At 52.6% G+C, this 12,587-nt stretch overlaps 1 protein-coding gene across 1 annotated transcript; it reads left to right on the forward strand.

Moving 5' to 3' along the window:
- Positions 1-441: 441 nt before the first annotated feature.
- LOC130833305 (keratin, type II cytoskeletal 73) lies at positions 442-10,996 on the forward strand. Its single transcript, XM_057702797.1, has 9 exons — positions 442-909; positions 2,161-2,375; positions 3,197-3,257; positions 4,052-4,147; positions 4,883-5,047; positions 7,673-7,798; positions 8,175-8,395; positions 9,308-9,342; positions 10,123-10,996. Exons 1-9 carry the CDS (start codon positions 463-465, stop codon positions 10,377-10,379), a joined length of 1,623 nt encoding a protein of 540 aa, XP_057558780.1. The 5' UTR covers positions 442-462; the 3' UTR covers positions 10,380-10,996.
- The last annotated feature ends 1,591 nt before the right edge of the window (positions 10,997-12,587 follow it).

Raw genomic sequence — 12,587 nt, forward strand, 5'->3', positions numbered from 1 at the left:
TAAGAGCAGCTCAGCCAGGGTCCCTGCAGCAGCCCATCTGGTGCTGGTACAGTTGTGAGATCTCTCACAGATGACGCTGTCAATGAAAGGTCTCCCGTTTGCACGCCCGCAATCAGGTCTCCCCCATGCCCTGGGGAGGGGCAATTGACGCTGTGCCAAACCTCCCAGCCCAGATAGTTCCAGGGTAATTTGGTCAGCCTAATTATCCCTTGTTAATTAGATAAGACAAATTATAGGAACAAGGCTTGCAAGCCTAGCACATGAGGGGTTTTCAAGTTATTCACTTGGTGTCTCTGATGTTGCTGGGAAAAAATGATTTCTTGCTCCCAGGCAAACTAAACCCACAATTTAGGGCAGTGGCTCCCTTCTGAGCCCTATAAAGGGGGAGCCCGAGACTGCAGGCTGGTGAGCTGCAACTCAGCTAAGGGTTGGCGTCTCCTTCCAGCTGCTGGCCTCCCCAGCATGAGCCGCCAATTCACCTACAAGCTGGGAGCTGCCACCAAGGGGGGCTTCAGTGGCTGCTCAGCTGTGCTCTCGGGAGGCAGCTCGTCCTCCTACCGGGCAGGGGGCAAAGGGCTCAGCGGGGGCTTCGGAAGCCGGAGCCTCTATAGCCTGGGCGGAGCCCGCAGCATCTCCTTCAACGTGGGCAGCTGCAGCGGGCGGGTAGGGGGCTATGGGTTTAGCCGAGGCCGAGCCAGAGGCTTTGCCGGCAGCATGTTTGGCAGTGTGGCCCTGGGGCCCGTGTGCCCGACTGTGTGCCCTCCGGTGGGCATCCACCCGGTCACCATCCACAAGAGCCTCCTGGCCCCGCTCAATGTGGAGCTGGACCCCGAGATCCAGAAAGTGCGCGCCCAGGAGCGGGAGCAGATCAAGGCGCTGAACGACAAGTTTGCCTCCTTCATTGACAAGGTGGGACTTTCTGGGGAAAGCCAAGGCCCGTGAGAGCCTAGGATATCTAGAAAGCCATAAGGCCCAGCTCCTCCTCTCATGGGACCTGGACCAGCTCAGACTCTGGTCAAAAGACAGACTCATAGCCTATAAAACACCCCGAACTATAAGGCGAAGCAGATGGGGATTTAGGGGTGCACTAAAGAAGTGGGTCTCAAAAGAGGTCCCTGAACTGGCAGCACTAGCATCACCTGGGCACTTGTTAGAAATGCACATCCTCAGGCCCCACCCCATATCTACTGAATTACAAACTCTGGGAGTGGGGCCCAGCCATCTGTGTTTTAACAAGCCCCCAGGAGATGCTGAGGCACGCTCAAGTTTGAGAACTACCCAGGAACAAAGGGGTAGGAGAGTTTTGGGAAGTAGAGACAACCGAGCTTAGGGGAGCAGGGGAATCTCACCACGGGTGACAGTGAGGTAGGGCAGTGAAGCATGAGTAGGAGTTTGCCGGATGGAGGTGGAGAAAGGCAACCTAAGGAGAGGGAGTCGTCACATGCAGCATGATAGGACTCGTCTGGAGAGTGGGGAGGTCTTGGGTTTGTGCGGGTGTTGGGTGAATGGTGGAAGAGGGACTGGCACATTGGAAAAGCACAAGAAGGAATTTGGACTTGACCCTGTAGGTGATATGGACCCACCAGAGTGTTTTACTCAGAGGAATGGTATAACGTTTGCAGATTGCAACTTGAGAAAGCTGATGCTCTCCCTGGGGAAATGCTCTGAGATCACAGACAGCCAGATATGAAACCAACTTAAGAGGGCCTGAGACCACAGATCAGCTGGACGCCAGCCTCTTGCTGGGCTGGGAGAGGCTGTGACCAAGGATTTGGAGAGTAGGGAGAGCACAGGCCAGGCCACGAGGGCTGGAACAGGAGTCCCCAAGAGTATGAAGTGTAGTAGGGGCCAGTTTACACGTCTGAGGACTCGCCCTGGAGAGGCAGCTCAGGCTGCCCATCGACACTGGTCCGGGCAGGTGAGGACAGGCAGAAGAGACAGATCTTGAGGAGAGGGAAAGGAAGGTGGTGAGGCCTCTCCTGATGTTAGTGGCCACCCCCCGAAAGAGAACCTCAGTCAGAGAAAGCGCCTGGCTGGAGAGGGGTGTGAGTGCCATTTTCTTAGGGATGAAGCTACGGTAACCTAAGAGAGTGCAGCTACTGTCCCAGAAAGGAAACTCCACGGCCTCTCGCCATTAACTGTTTGTTGGTTGGGTTCCAGGTGCGGTTCCTGGAGCAGCAGAACCAGGTGCTGGAGACCAAGTGGCAGCTGCTGCAGCAGCTGGACCTGAACAACTGTAAGAACAACCTGGAGCCCATCCTCGAGGGCTACATCGGCAACCTGCGGAAGCAGCTGGAGACGCTGTCCGGGGACCGGGTGAGGCTGGACTCGGAGCTGAGGAGCGTGCGGGACGTGGTGGAGGACTACAAGAAGAGGTGAGCGGCACCCTGCACCCCGCTGACTGCCTTCCGGGACAGGGCTTTCCCTGCAGGCACTGGGACGTTTGCCTCTGGCTTTGGCGGCTCTGAGCTCAGGTGAGAGCAATCCATCCTGAGCTCCTCTGCCCAGGCAGGATGGGGGCCTTCTCTGGGTATCCAGGCAGGCTGGAGAGTGGACAGCCAGCATCTTGGGCAGCAGTAAGGCTATCCTAGTTGGTGGCTCTCTTGCTCCCCACTCACAGGAGCCCAAGTGTGCCTACCCCACAGCCTCTTGGGTCCTAAGCTCACCCAGGTTGCCCACAAGTTCCCTGGAACCTCCCAGCAGGGCAGGGAGTTGGACTTTCTATTGGGATTCCTCTCACTTCCCTCAGGTCCCGGACATTTGGACCGTGCTCCTTCCTCCTGTCCCAGGGGACAGTCTGGCTTCCTTGGGACTCGTGCTTGGGAATGGGGTGGAGTTATTGGTAAGGGTGTCAGGCATCTGGGGTGACACAAGCACCATGGCTGAGAGGGGCAGCCGTGTGTGTCTGTGATTTGGACACCGCGTGGAGGAGGAAGAACCTATTCACTCTCCAGGTTTCAGAGGAAATCTAGACCCAGACCATCCAGTCACCTGGACCATAACACTGGCCAGATAGTCCCAGTGAGTTGGACAGATTTGCAAAGTTGTACAATAATATCTGTTAAAAGATACATAACATGGGTATCTTTCTCCTTTCACCATGAGAACACACCCCCCCCACACGCGCACACACACACCACACACATGCACACACACAGGCACACATGCTCTTCTCAGTGTGATGCTTTTCCTACAGGTATGAGGAGGAAATAAATAAGCTCACAACTGCTGAGAATGAATTTGTGGTGCTTAAGAAGGTGAGGAATGCCTTAGAGGACTGGGATGGGGAGGGTGGGGGGGGAGTCGAGGGAGGGAGGGAATACGGGAATATGTGTATAAAAACAGATGATTGAACTTGGTGTACCCCCCAAAAATAATAAATAAATAAAATTTAAAAAAAAAAAAAAGAAGGTGAGGAGAGGGTGCGTGTCCCTTGGTCCCCCAGGGAGTGAAGTGTGTGAGGTAGAGGAGGTGAATCAGAGGGGAGACTGGAGTTTCTGCCCCCTGAAGAAGGACCTGGAGCTGAAGTGCCAGAGGAGAAGATGGAGGGATTTGTGGCTTGGGGACACCTTGGGACACCCTGATGTTTAGTATACTTCACTTTGCGCATGTGTTTTGTGTAAATGGGCAGGAGTGTAGACATAGACAGTCACTCCCAGGCCACGCCCACGATGGCCTGGGGAACAGCACATGCTCTGAGAGGGCTACAGATTCACCTTCCAACTCTGCCTATCTCTGGCCGCCCTCGGCTCTGACTGCCGTACGACCAACCATGTGGAGTACAGGGCTCTCTCCCATACTCTCTTTGAGACAGAGAGGCAGTAAAAAGATTTCATTCTTAGATGGGGCAGAAGGAGTTCCAAATCCACGAGGAAATTGCCCAGGGTCTTGCAGTGAGTCCTGGGTGGGGGGTCAGGTTCCTGGCCCCTGTGTCGTGACTCCATTCCTTGGGGCAGCTAGCCACAGAGCTGGGTGCTGGGGGGCCAGTTCCTGGGAGAGGCCTGTCTGGGCTTGAGGAAGGGTGATGTCAGGGGACTCTGCATTCCCTTAGGACATGGACATGGCTTACGTGAGCAAGGTGGAGCTGCAGGCCAAGGTCGATGCCCTGGATAGAGAAATCATGTTCTTCAAGAGCTTGTATGAGGGGGTAAGGCTCCCCCAGCCCCTGCTCCCGCTTCCTGGTTCTGTCTTCTGGAAGGACAGACATGTGAATGCGCAGTTACTTACTCAGCAGGAACTTAATAACAGCCCAGGGAATCTCTAGTATTTGGATGCTGGGAGCTTTGTAGATCAAAGCAAGAGTGACATCTATCCTGGTGCCTCCAAAAGATGTGCGTCATCATTTGCCCAGCTCTCACATTCTTTGGGAGGCCATGGGTCCCTTAGGGGTTCCTTCTGACCTTCCGCCAATCATATTCCCGTTTCTGCCTATCTTCCCTCTGCTGCTTGTGGTATTTCCTTGGGTCTTAGGCATGAGTCCCCAGGGATGTAGGTGGGAAATCTTCACACCATTGCTACCACCTCTGTGACCATTTGGCTTCAAGCCTCAGCCTGTTGTCACGCATCCGTGGGCTCCTGTGTCCTTCGTGCCTTTTGTGTGGTGGCCAGGCTGTATCCCCTCTGCCTTCTCCACTCTCGACCTCTCTCAGGTGACAGTCACAGAGGGTATTTTCTTCTTGGGCTGCTTCAAACCCATTCAGCAGTTTTTAGATGTGGTGTTGGACCCTCTGGGCCAGTGAGCTCCATTCTTGGACGTTTGGGGGAACACAGCTTGAGTCTATTTGGGAGGGTCGTGGGGGCTCCCCTGCTGGGGCAGGCGCATCACCTTGGCACCTTCCTCTGCTGACAAAAGGCGTTTCAAGCTTCCCTGTTTCCCCTGCAGGAGGTCGCTCAGATCCAGTCCCACGTCAGCGACACGTCCGTGGTCCTGTCCATGGACAACAACCGGGACCTGGACCTGGACAGCGTCATCGCCGAGGTCCGGGCCCAGTACGAGGAGATCGCTCTCAAGAGCAAGGCTGAGGCGGAGGCGCTGCACCAGACCAAGGTGAGCGGCACACCTCCCCAGGGTCACGTGTTCTGGGGCCTCTGGTCCAGTGCCACGACCCGCCACGGCCCGCATGCTCGCTGGGAGCACAGCGTTGTCCAGGGCACTGGGGAAGCCCAAGAGGAGGAGGAGATGCAGCTCTGTCCTTAAGAATCATGCAGCCATTGGAGGGCACACACAACTGAGTGCAAACGGGTGTGTCACAGAATCATGAGTGCCGGGGAGACAGAGGTTAGGAAGCTAGGACTGGGTGGGGCAAGTCAGGAATGATGTTACTAGAGGCAGAGAGTTTTGAACTGAGTGTGGGAAGGAGGAGAACATGGGTAGTTAGCATCTTAACTCCCTTAATTACAATAAACTAGGGGGTCTCTTCAGCGTGATCTGAGATCAGGTAACTCCTACCTTTTCATTCAAGTCCAGCTGCCAGGAGAAAGGGGGAGTTTGAGTACCTTAGGTCTTAACTCCCGTAATGGGTCGTGGGTGGGAAATGAGTCTTTAGGTAATTTGGTTTCTCAGATCAAGATGACGACCTCCTAATTGTCCTTGCTGTTTCTCAGGCTCCTTCTCAAGGGAAATCCACACTCTTTGACTTATCTTGTCCTTCCCCCTGCCTCCTTGCTACCCCAGGGGCAGAAAGATTTGACCTGCAGAGGTGGGAGGAAGGGAGGCTTGCACGGCCTAGAAGACAACTTAGGCCAGGGCTTCTTGATAAACGTTCAAACTCAAGTCCCCAGTCCCCAGATTCCTCCACATTTCTGCCTCTGGCCAGGATCAGGGATGGCTGTGTGGTCTAACCACTCTGGATTGTCGGTGACCAGTGCTGAACCCCAGGTTCCTTCTAGAAGAATTAGGCATAAACATGATTTGGGATCAGCTGCTTCTTGAGGTTACCCACATGCGCATTTCTCCAGTTTGGGCAAGAACTCAGTGAGCAGGATGGCATCAGTGCAGTCCCAGACATAGGATTATGAGCACTTTTTATGATTATTATTCCCCTTTTGAAGATGAGGAAGCCGAGGCTCAAGCAGTTTAAGTAACTTCTCAAGGTCATTTAGCTGGTAAGTGATGGAGCTGGGTCTGAATCTACATGTCTGACGGCCAATTCCATGGTGTTTAGGCAGAAAGCCAGGAGGTGACTCTGGTTGAGACGCATTTATGTTAAGGGCTCAGGGTGGGCTGGGAGCTGAATGGCAGGCGTTTAGTTTCCCATTGGTCTCAGGAGGAGATGGCTTGGTGTCAGAACCGGGGAGTTAGTGCCTCCTTCACAGCCAGTGGGTGGGGAGGGCCGTTGTGCAGAGAAGCAGGAGAAGGCCGCCCGGCCTGGCACCGGGTTTATTGTCCCAAGCTTAGCACCAGAGAGAAAACACAGGAGCACAGTGAGAAGCCCCCGTGCCTTCCAGGGGACTTGGCATCTTTAAGGAGAACCTTGAATCTAGATCCATCCTGGGGCTAGATACAAGACAACTGGCAATGCCAACCACTCAGGGACAGACAGGCAGTGCAGTCACTGGAGTTCTGAATGTCACATGTTCTTTGTGTTCCCCTTACGCCAAATTCTGGGGTAGAAATGGGGTACTGTCTGTCGGCTACTCAGTGAATGACATGAAAGGCAGGAATAATCCCAAGCTAGTGGATGACCCCAAATTCGTGACCAGAGGTGCTGGGGTATAGCGAAATCTACACCCCCCCTCCCCCCACAGACACACACACAATGTGCCTCCACGTCCAGCAAGACAAGCTGCCAGTACTCTGGGACCCAGCTGAGCTCTGAAGGGGAGGAAGTCACTGAAACTATAGATGGGTGGCTCATCAGCTCCCTCTTTGGTGTGTTCATTCATTCATGCATTCGTTGATCAGACCTCTTTTCCAGCCAGACCCTGTGCTAGATACAGGGAATTCAGAAATAAAATTAAAGGTCCCTGCCATCCAGTCATTCTGAGTCTGATGGGAGAGACATAGAATCGCGTGGTCACAGTACAGTGTGGTAAGACCTACAGACTGGGATGCCAGGGGCTTCGGGCACAGATATGCACCCCAGCAGGGAATCAGGGAAGGCCTCCTGGAGGAAGTGAGTCTACCCTGGCTGAGTTGGGGCTGGTTAGGGAAAAAGGGAGGATGGATGGGGGAGGGTTTTCCAGCTGGAGGGAGAGGCTTACTCAAAGGCTCAGAGACTTGAGAGCACACGGGCCGTTTAGGGAACCTGGAACTGTTTGGCACAGATGAAGAGCCAAGTAGGTGATGGGAAAGGGCAGTGAGAACTGAGTCTGAAGAGCTTGGTGGATGCCAGGTCAGAAAGCACCTTGGTGCCAAGCTAGGAGTTTGAATTTTGACCTTGACTTTGGAGAGCTGCAGGTGGAGGAGTATCGTAATCGAAGTCGTGTGTTGTAAAGCTGCTGTGTGGAGCGTATGGGAATTTCAACTGCCCTTAAGGCCGAATCCAACCATCCGTGAGATCAACTGTGCTTAAGACAAATAAATCAAGCCAATGAACACATGGTTGAGTGGGAGGCAGTTGATAGGCCTGGCGAAGCTGGGGACCCCTACCCACCTCTGCCACACTCCCCAGGCAAAGGCACAGTCTGCCAGGCTGAGCTCCGGTCGCTGCTTTGGCCCCTCTCCCTCTAGTTCCAGGAGCTGCAGCTGGCGGCCGGCCAGCATGGGGATGACCTCAGACACACCAAGAATGAGATCTCAGAGCTGATCCGGCTCACCCAAAGGCTGCGCTCGGAGATTGAGAGTGTGAAGAAGCAAGTGAGGGGCTTTGGGGTTTCCTGGCTCACTCCCAAGGGAGGGGTGAACTGTCAATCACACATACTACCCCACGCCCCTGCTCCTTTTCTGGGTCCCCCTTCCTCAAATGGAAGCCCTGCTCTCATCCCTCACACTTAGCTCCCACCTGAATTCTGGAACAATTGGAAGAGTCTTTTCAAAAAGCCAAGGGGCTGAGAATAACAAGCCTCCCAGTCCCAGGTTGACAGGACTCCATCACCATGGACAGGACTCCATTGCTCTAGGAAGTGGGGTAGGACAGAGGACGGTCCAACCCCAATGAACACTTGGGGTGGGGGGCAAAGGGAGATTCAGGATGCCTTCAAACTCAGGGGCAATTCCACTTCCTGGCCCTCAGTGTTCCAACCTGGAGACGGCTATAGCCGATGCTGAGCAGCGGGGCGACTGCACCCTGAAGGACGCCCGGGCCAAGCTGGACGAGCTGGAGGCCGCCCTGCTCCAGGCCAAGGAGGAGCTGGCCAGGATGATGCGCGAGCACCAGGAGCTGATGAGCACCAAGCTGGCCCTGGACGTGGAGATCGCCGCCTACCGCAAGCTGCTGGAGGGCGAGGAGTGCCGGTGGGTGATGGGAGGGGTCTTAGAATGTTAGGGCTGGAAGGACTTTTGGAATCCTCTGACTCAGTTTCCCAAGTGTGGGGGGCAGGCTGCTGGAGGGGCTGGAGATGCTTTTTAGGTCACCCACAAACAGCCTTAAACAGGGAGAAAGTCTGAGCATGGTGCTATTGTATCTTTAACACCGCCCTGATGCTTGCAAATATCTCTGTTAGTAAAGAGATGGCAGATTACAGATTCAGAGTCTCTGGGCAGACAACACTATCTAGCCAAAATTTTTTAAATTGTTTTATTCATTATATTTATTTTTACTGCTACTGTTTTTATCGTTTTTGGTCCAGCAACGCTGATTTTCTATTTATTGGTGATATAAAAGTTCCTTTTAAGAGAAATGTGTTTTTTGTTAAAAAAGGCAGAATCGATGAAAAATACTAAATATATAACAGTATGAGTTATACATGGTCTTAAAAACAATTGGAAGGGTGGTACATGAAGTGTTGACACTTGAAAAACCCTGTTCTAACCTAGTACTGTTTGATAAATGAGACCCAGAGAGGAGAAGTTATTGGTCCTAAAATTACACAGTTAGTTCCTTAGTGGTAACTCCTGATGTTAGTATTTCCACACGTCTATTTATTCATGCAGTAGCCCCACAGGAATGAAGGCATGGGCTGAAGAGAAGCACAGCAGGAGGGCCCCTGGGAGGTGGTGTTGCCATGGGGGCTCCAGGATTGCAAGTTTGCACATTTCTGAAGGGGAAAGAGCAGAGCAGGGAGGGAGAGAGAGGCGCTTAGAGTCACACAGGTGCAGTTCCTGCCACCTGGCCAGCTGGAGGGCTTGTGGAGGCTGATAATTCCAGGTCAGGGTAACTTGGATTCCGTGTGGTGAAGATTTACCTGTGCTTTTCTCCCCATGCAGGATGTCTAGAGGATACACCAATTCTGTGAGCATATGTGAGTATTTACACCCCCCAAAGAGTATTTTTAGCCCACTGATGAACACAAAGTGAGTGGTCCCCTACCGCCAGGACCCCCCGGAACAGCCTGGGCTCTGCCTGGTAGAACATTGTCCTAACCGTCTCCTTTGCTGGGACCTTCGGGCTCTTCCTCTGTGGAGTCAGCTTCCCATCACATTCTGACATTTCAGCTGGCCCTTTCCCCAGAAACCTCACCCACTCTGGGATAAGACTCTCAGCCCCATCCTCTTCTGCCACCCGCACCCTGGCTTTTCTGCATGATGGAAGCCATGAGCAGGAAGAGGGGCACCGCCTTTCTCAGACTGAGACCTGTGCACAGGAACACTGTGCAGGACCCGTATCAATGCTGCCCCACAGGGTTCAGCCTGGTCTCCTGAGATAAGCTGGCCAAAACGCCCCTGTATCAAGCAATCAGGAACTTCTTTGAAAAGAATTAAGAATGTCTTCTTGAGTTAAATGCGAGACTTGTTGGCCTACGTGATGCTTGGGCATCATCTATTCTTTGGGGGAAGCCTGTATGTTCGAAGAATGAGAAGGCTCTGGGTTTGGGTGTCCTGTGGGATCTGGGCTGATTCTCCTGGTGCTTGAACTGCTCAGGAATTGTGCATATGTCACTAAAGTCCGGTCCCTGGTTGATGTGGAGTATTTGCCTAGGAGGGACACATTTAAGCTAATTGGGTCTGGGAGGTTAGAGAGGACTTTGGGTCAGCCCTGTCCTGGGACACATGCTTACCTTCCCTCCCTCCGTCCTCCACAGCGGTCATCAGCAGCTCCACGGCCGGGACCACGGGTGCCGAAGCTGGCTTTGGGTTCAGCGTTGCCGGCGCCTACGGCTATCGGCCCAGATCTGTTGGCGGGGGCTATGGCATCCTGTCTGGGGGCTGTGTCACTGGCAGTGGGAATTGCAGCCCCCAGGGGGTGGCCAAAACCAGGCTGGGGAGTGCAAGTGAATTCAAGAACCCACTGGGGAAGACCCCAGCTCTGAGCTCACCTACCAAGAAAACCACAAGATAAAGTGAAAGATAGCTGTCCAGACACCTTGCTCTGGTTTCTCCTGGTCTCTCTCATCTAGGAAATTCCTCCATCACATTTGTCATCATCTCGTCCTTGCTTTACATTGCCACTGACACCTCCTTTCTTGCAACTCTCTGCTTTGGTCTTTCTTAATGAAGAATCAGGATTCTAGCCCATTCTTCTGCCTTCGTACCAAGAGGCCTCTTAACCCAGCATCTCCTTCCTGCAGCATTGCCAAGAATAAAGACTTGACCCTTTCTCTGGCTGCACGCCCCTTTGCAGATGAAAGTTTTCTCTCAAGGTCAATCCCAGTCCTCCTGCTGTCCCTTCCTTGCCCTGGCTTAGTAGTTATTTGGCCATGTGCTCCATGGGAACAGGAGATTACAGGTCCACTGATCGACCTGCAAGGACTGTCTCTTGTTAGAGCAACATCAGCTCTGGGGAAATACCTGGTTATCAGTTGTACCTTGCATGGTCCCTGCAGATGGTAGCTGGGGGTACCCTGGCCGACTGGTCCTATCAATGAAGGGATTTGTGCTGTCAGCATGTACATTCTTGTCCTCATTCAGGCCTGTCTTCCCTGCTTCCTCATCTCACCAATAAACTTATATAACTCATGAAGGCCCAGGCTGCTTCTCTCTTCTAAGGGACTCCTCATCTTAGGCCAAGTCTCTTCTGTATGTAGAGGTCAATGACCTGGAACCTGGGGCCTCTGGGGCCCGGTGTCTACCATAGAGCCCCAAGGTATCCTTTGGTCTGAGTGAAAGACATCCTTGCATGGACAGCAGGACCCCACTGTCACTGCTACTGGATTTTGTGATACTCAGGTTTCATCTCTGTCTCCCATCCCTAGCAGATGCACCTTCGAAGTCACACTTTTCTCAGGTCAATGCTCTGATGAATGGAAAACCTTTGAGAACATTCAGATTCTCAGTAGAGAGAGGGAGCCAACACTTGTCTTGTGGCAAGATTTAAAACAGGCTAAGAGGCAGCAGAAAGCCAGTTCCAGGAAGCCTGGGGCTTGGGTTATAGCTGTCCCTTATTCTCTGGGAAAAGGTCAAAGGTAGATTCTGTTTCTCTTGGTCCTTGGGGAAGTTTCATTGGGTTGAGCACAGAAGTGAATTATATGTACGTGTGTATGAGTTGTGTTCTATCTCTGTTATACACTCAGCTCCCAAAACACTCCTGTGCTCAGAGACTTCTCACGGGGTCCCCAGGCCATGACCCTACTGGCAGGATGTGACAGGAGACAAAAAGCAAGCAAGAGGCCCTCACCCAAGGAGGCTGGGGCTCACAGGTGCATCTGAACAGGGTCACTGTGGGTCCGGAGAGAGTCCTAGAGTTCAAGTTGATAGCCTTGAATTCAAATCCAGTCCCTGCAACTAAGTGGTGGTCATGAGAGAAGCTCTCAACCCTTTTGAGCCTCATTTCTGTGGCTATGAAATAAGCAGAATCAACCCTAGATTGTTGCTGGCTACAATGAGACAACCCGAAGCTGTTCTGTGCAATTCCCGGTACAAAGTCCATGCTTAATAAATGTTACGTGAAAACAGAATTTTGTTCTTTTTTAAAATATATTATATATATATTTATTGAGGTATAGTTGCTGTACAATATTATGTAAGTTCAGAATCTTGTTCTTAATGTTTATGGTTCAAAAACGTAATTAGCTCACTGAAAGAGGTGTTCAGCTGCTGGCGAAGCAATTCACAAAATCTAAACTTTAAAGAAACCATCTTATAAACTATATGCAGTTTATTTATTGCCCAGAGGAGAACCGGCTTGCCAAATGACTAGTCTCAGGGAAATCACTCTTGGGGCCAGTAAAGAAATGGTGGTCAATTCACGGAACATTTAGTAAGTGTGTGTCGTGTGTCTGGGATACAGTGCTATAGAAACAGGTCCATGCTGTTAATGGAGACATAACCACAAAAAACGTAACTACAACACACGTGAGATACTGGCAACGCAATAAATGACGGAGGCAGCGCAGAGGAGAGTGGGAACTTCAGGGAGGTCAGGGAAGGCTGGCAGAGGAGGCAACGTGTCGTTCTGAGAGGCTGGAGTTTACTAGGCAGACAAGAGGAGGGAGTGGGTGTGGTAGCCAGAGGCACCAGTGTGGTATCAGCAGGTCATGGTTGCTGGAGTGTGAAGAGGAAGGCTGAGGAGGTTCCACAGGTGGGGGGCGGGAGCAGTGGCACCTGGTAC

Source organism: Hippopotamus amphibius, chromosome 12, assembly GCF_030028045.1.
Source record: "Hippopotamus amphibius kiboko isolate mHipAmp2 chromosome 12, mHipAmp2.hap2, whole genome shotgun sequence".
In the NCBI taxonomy this organism is placed as follows: domain Eukaryota; kingdom Metazoa; phylum Chordata; class Mammalia; order Artiodactyla; family Hippopotamidae; genus Hippopotamus; species Hippopotamus amphibius.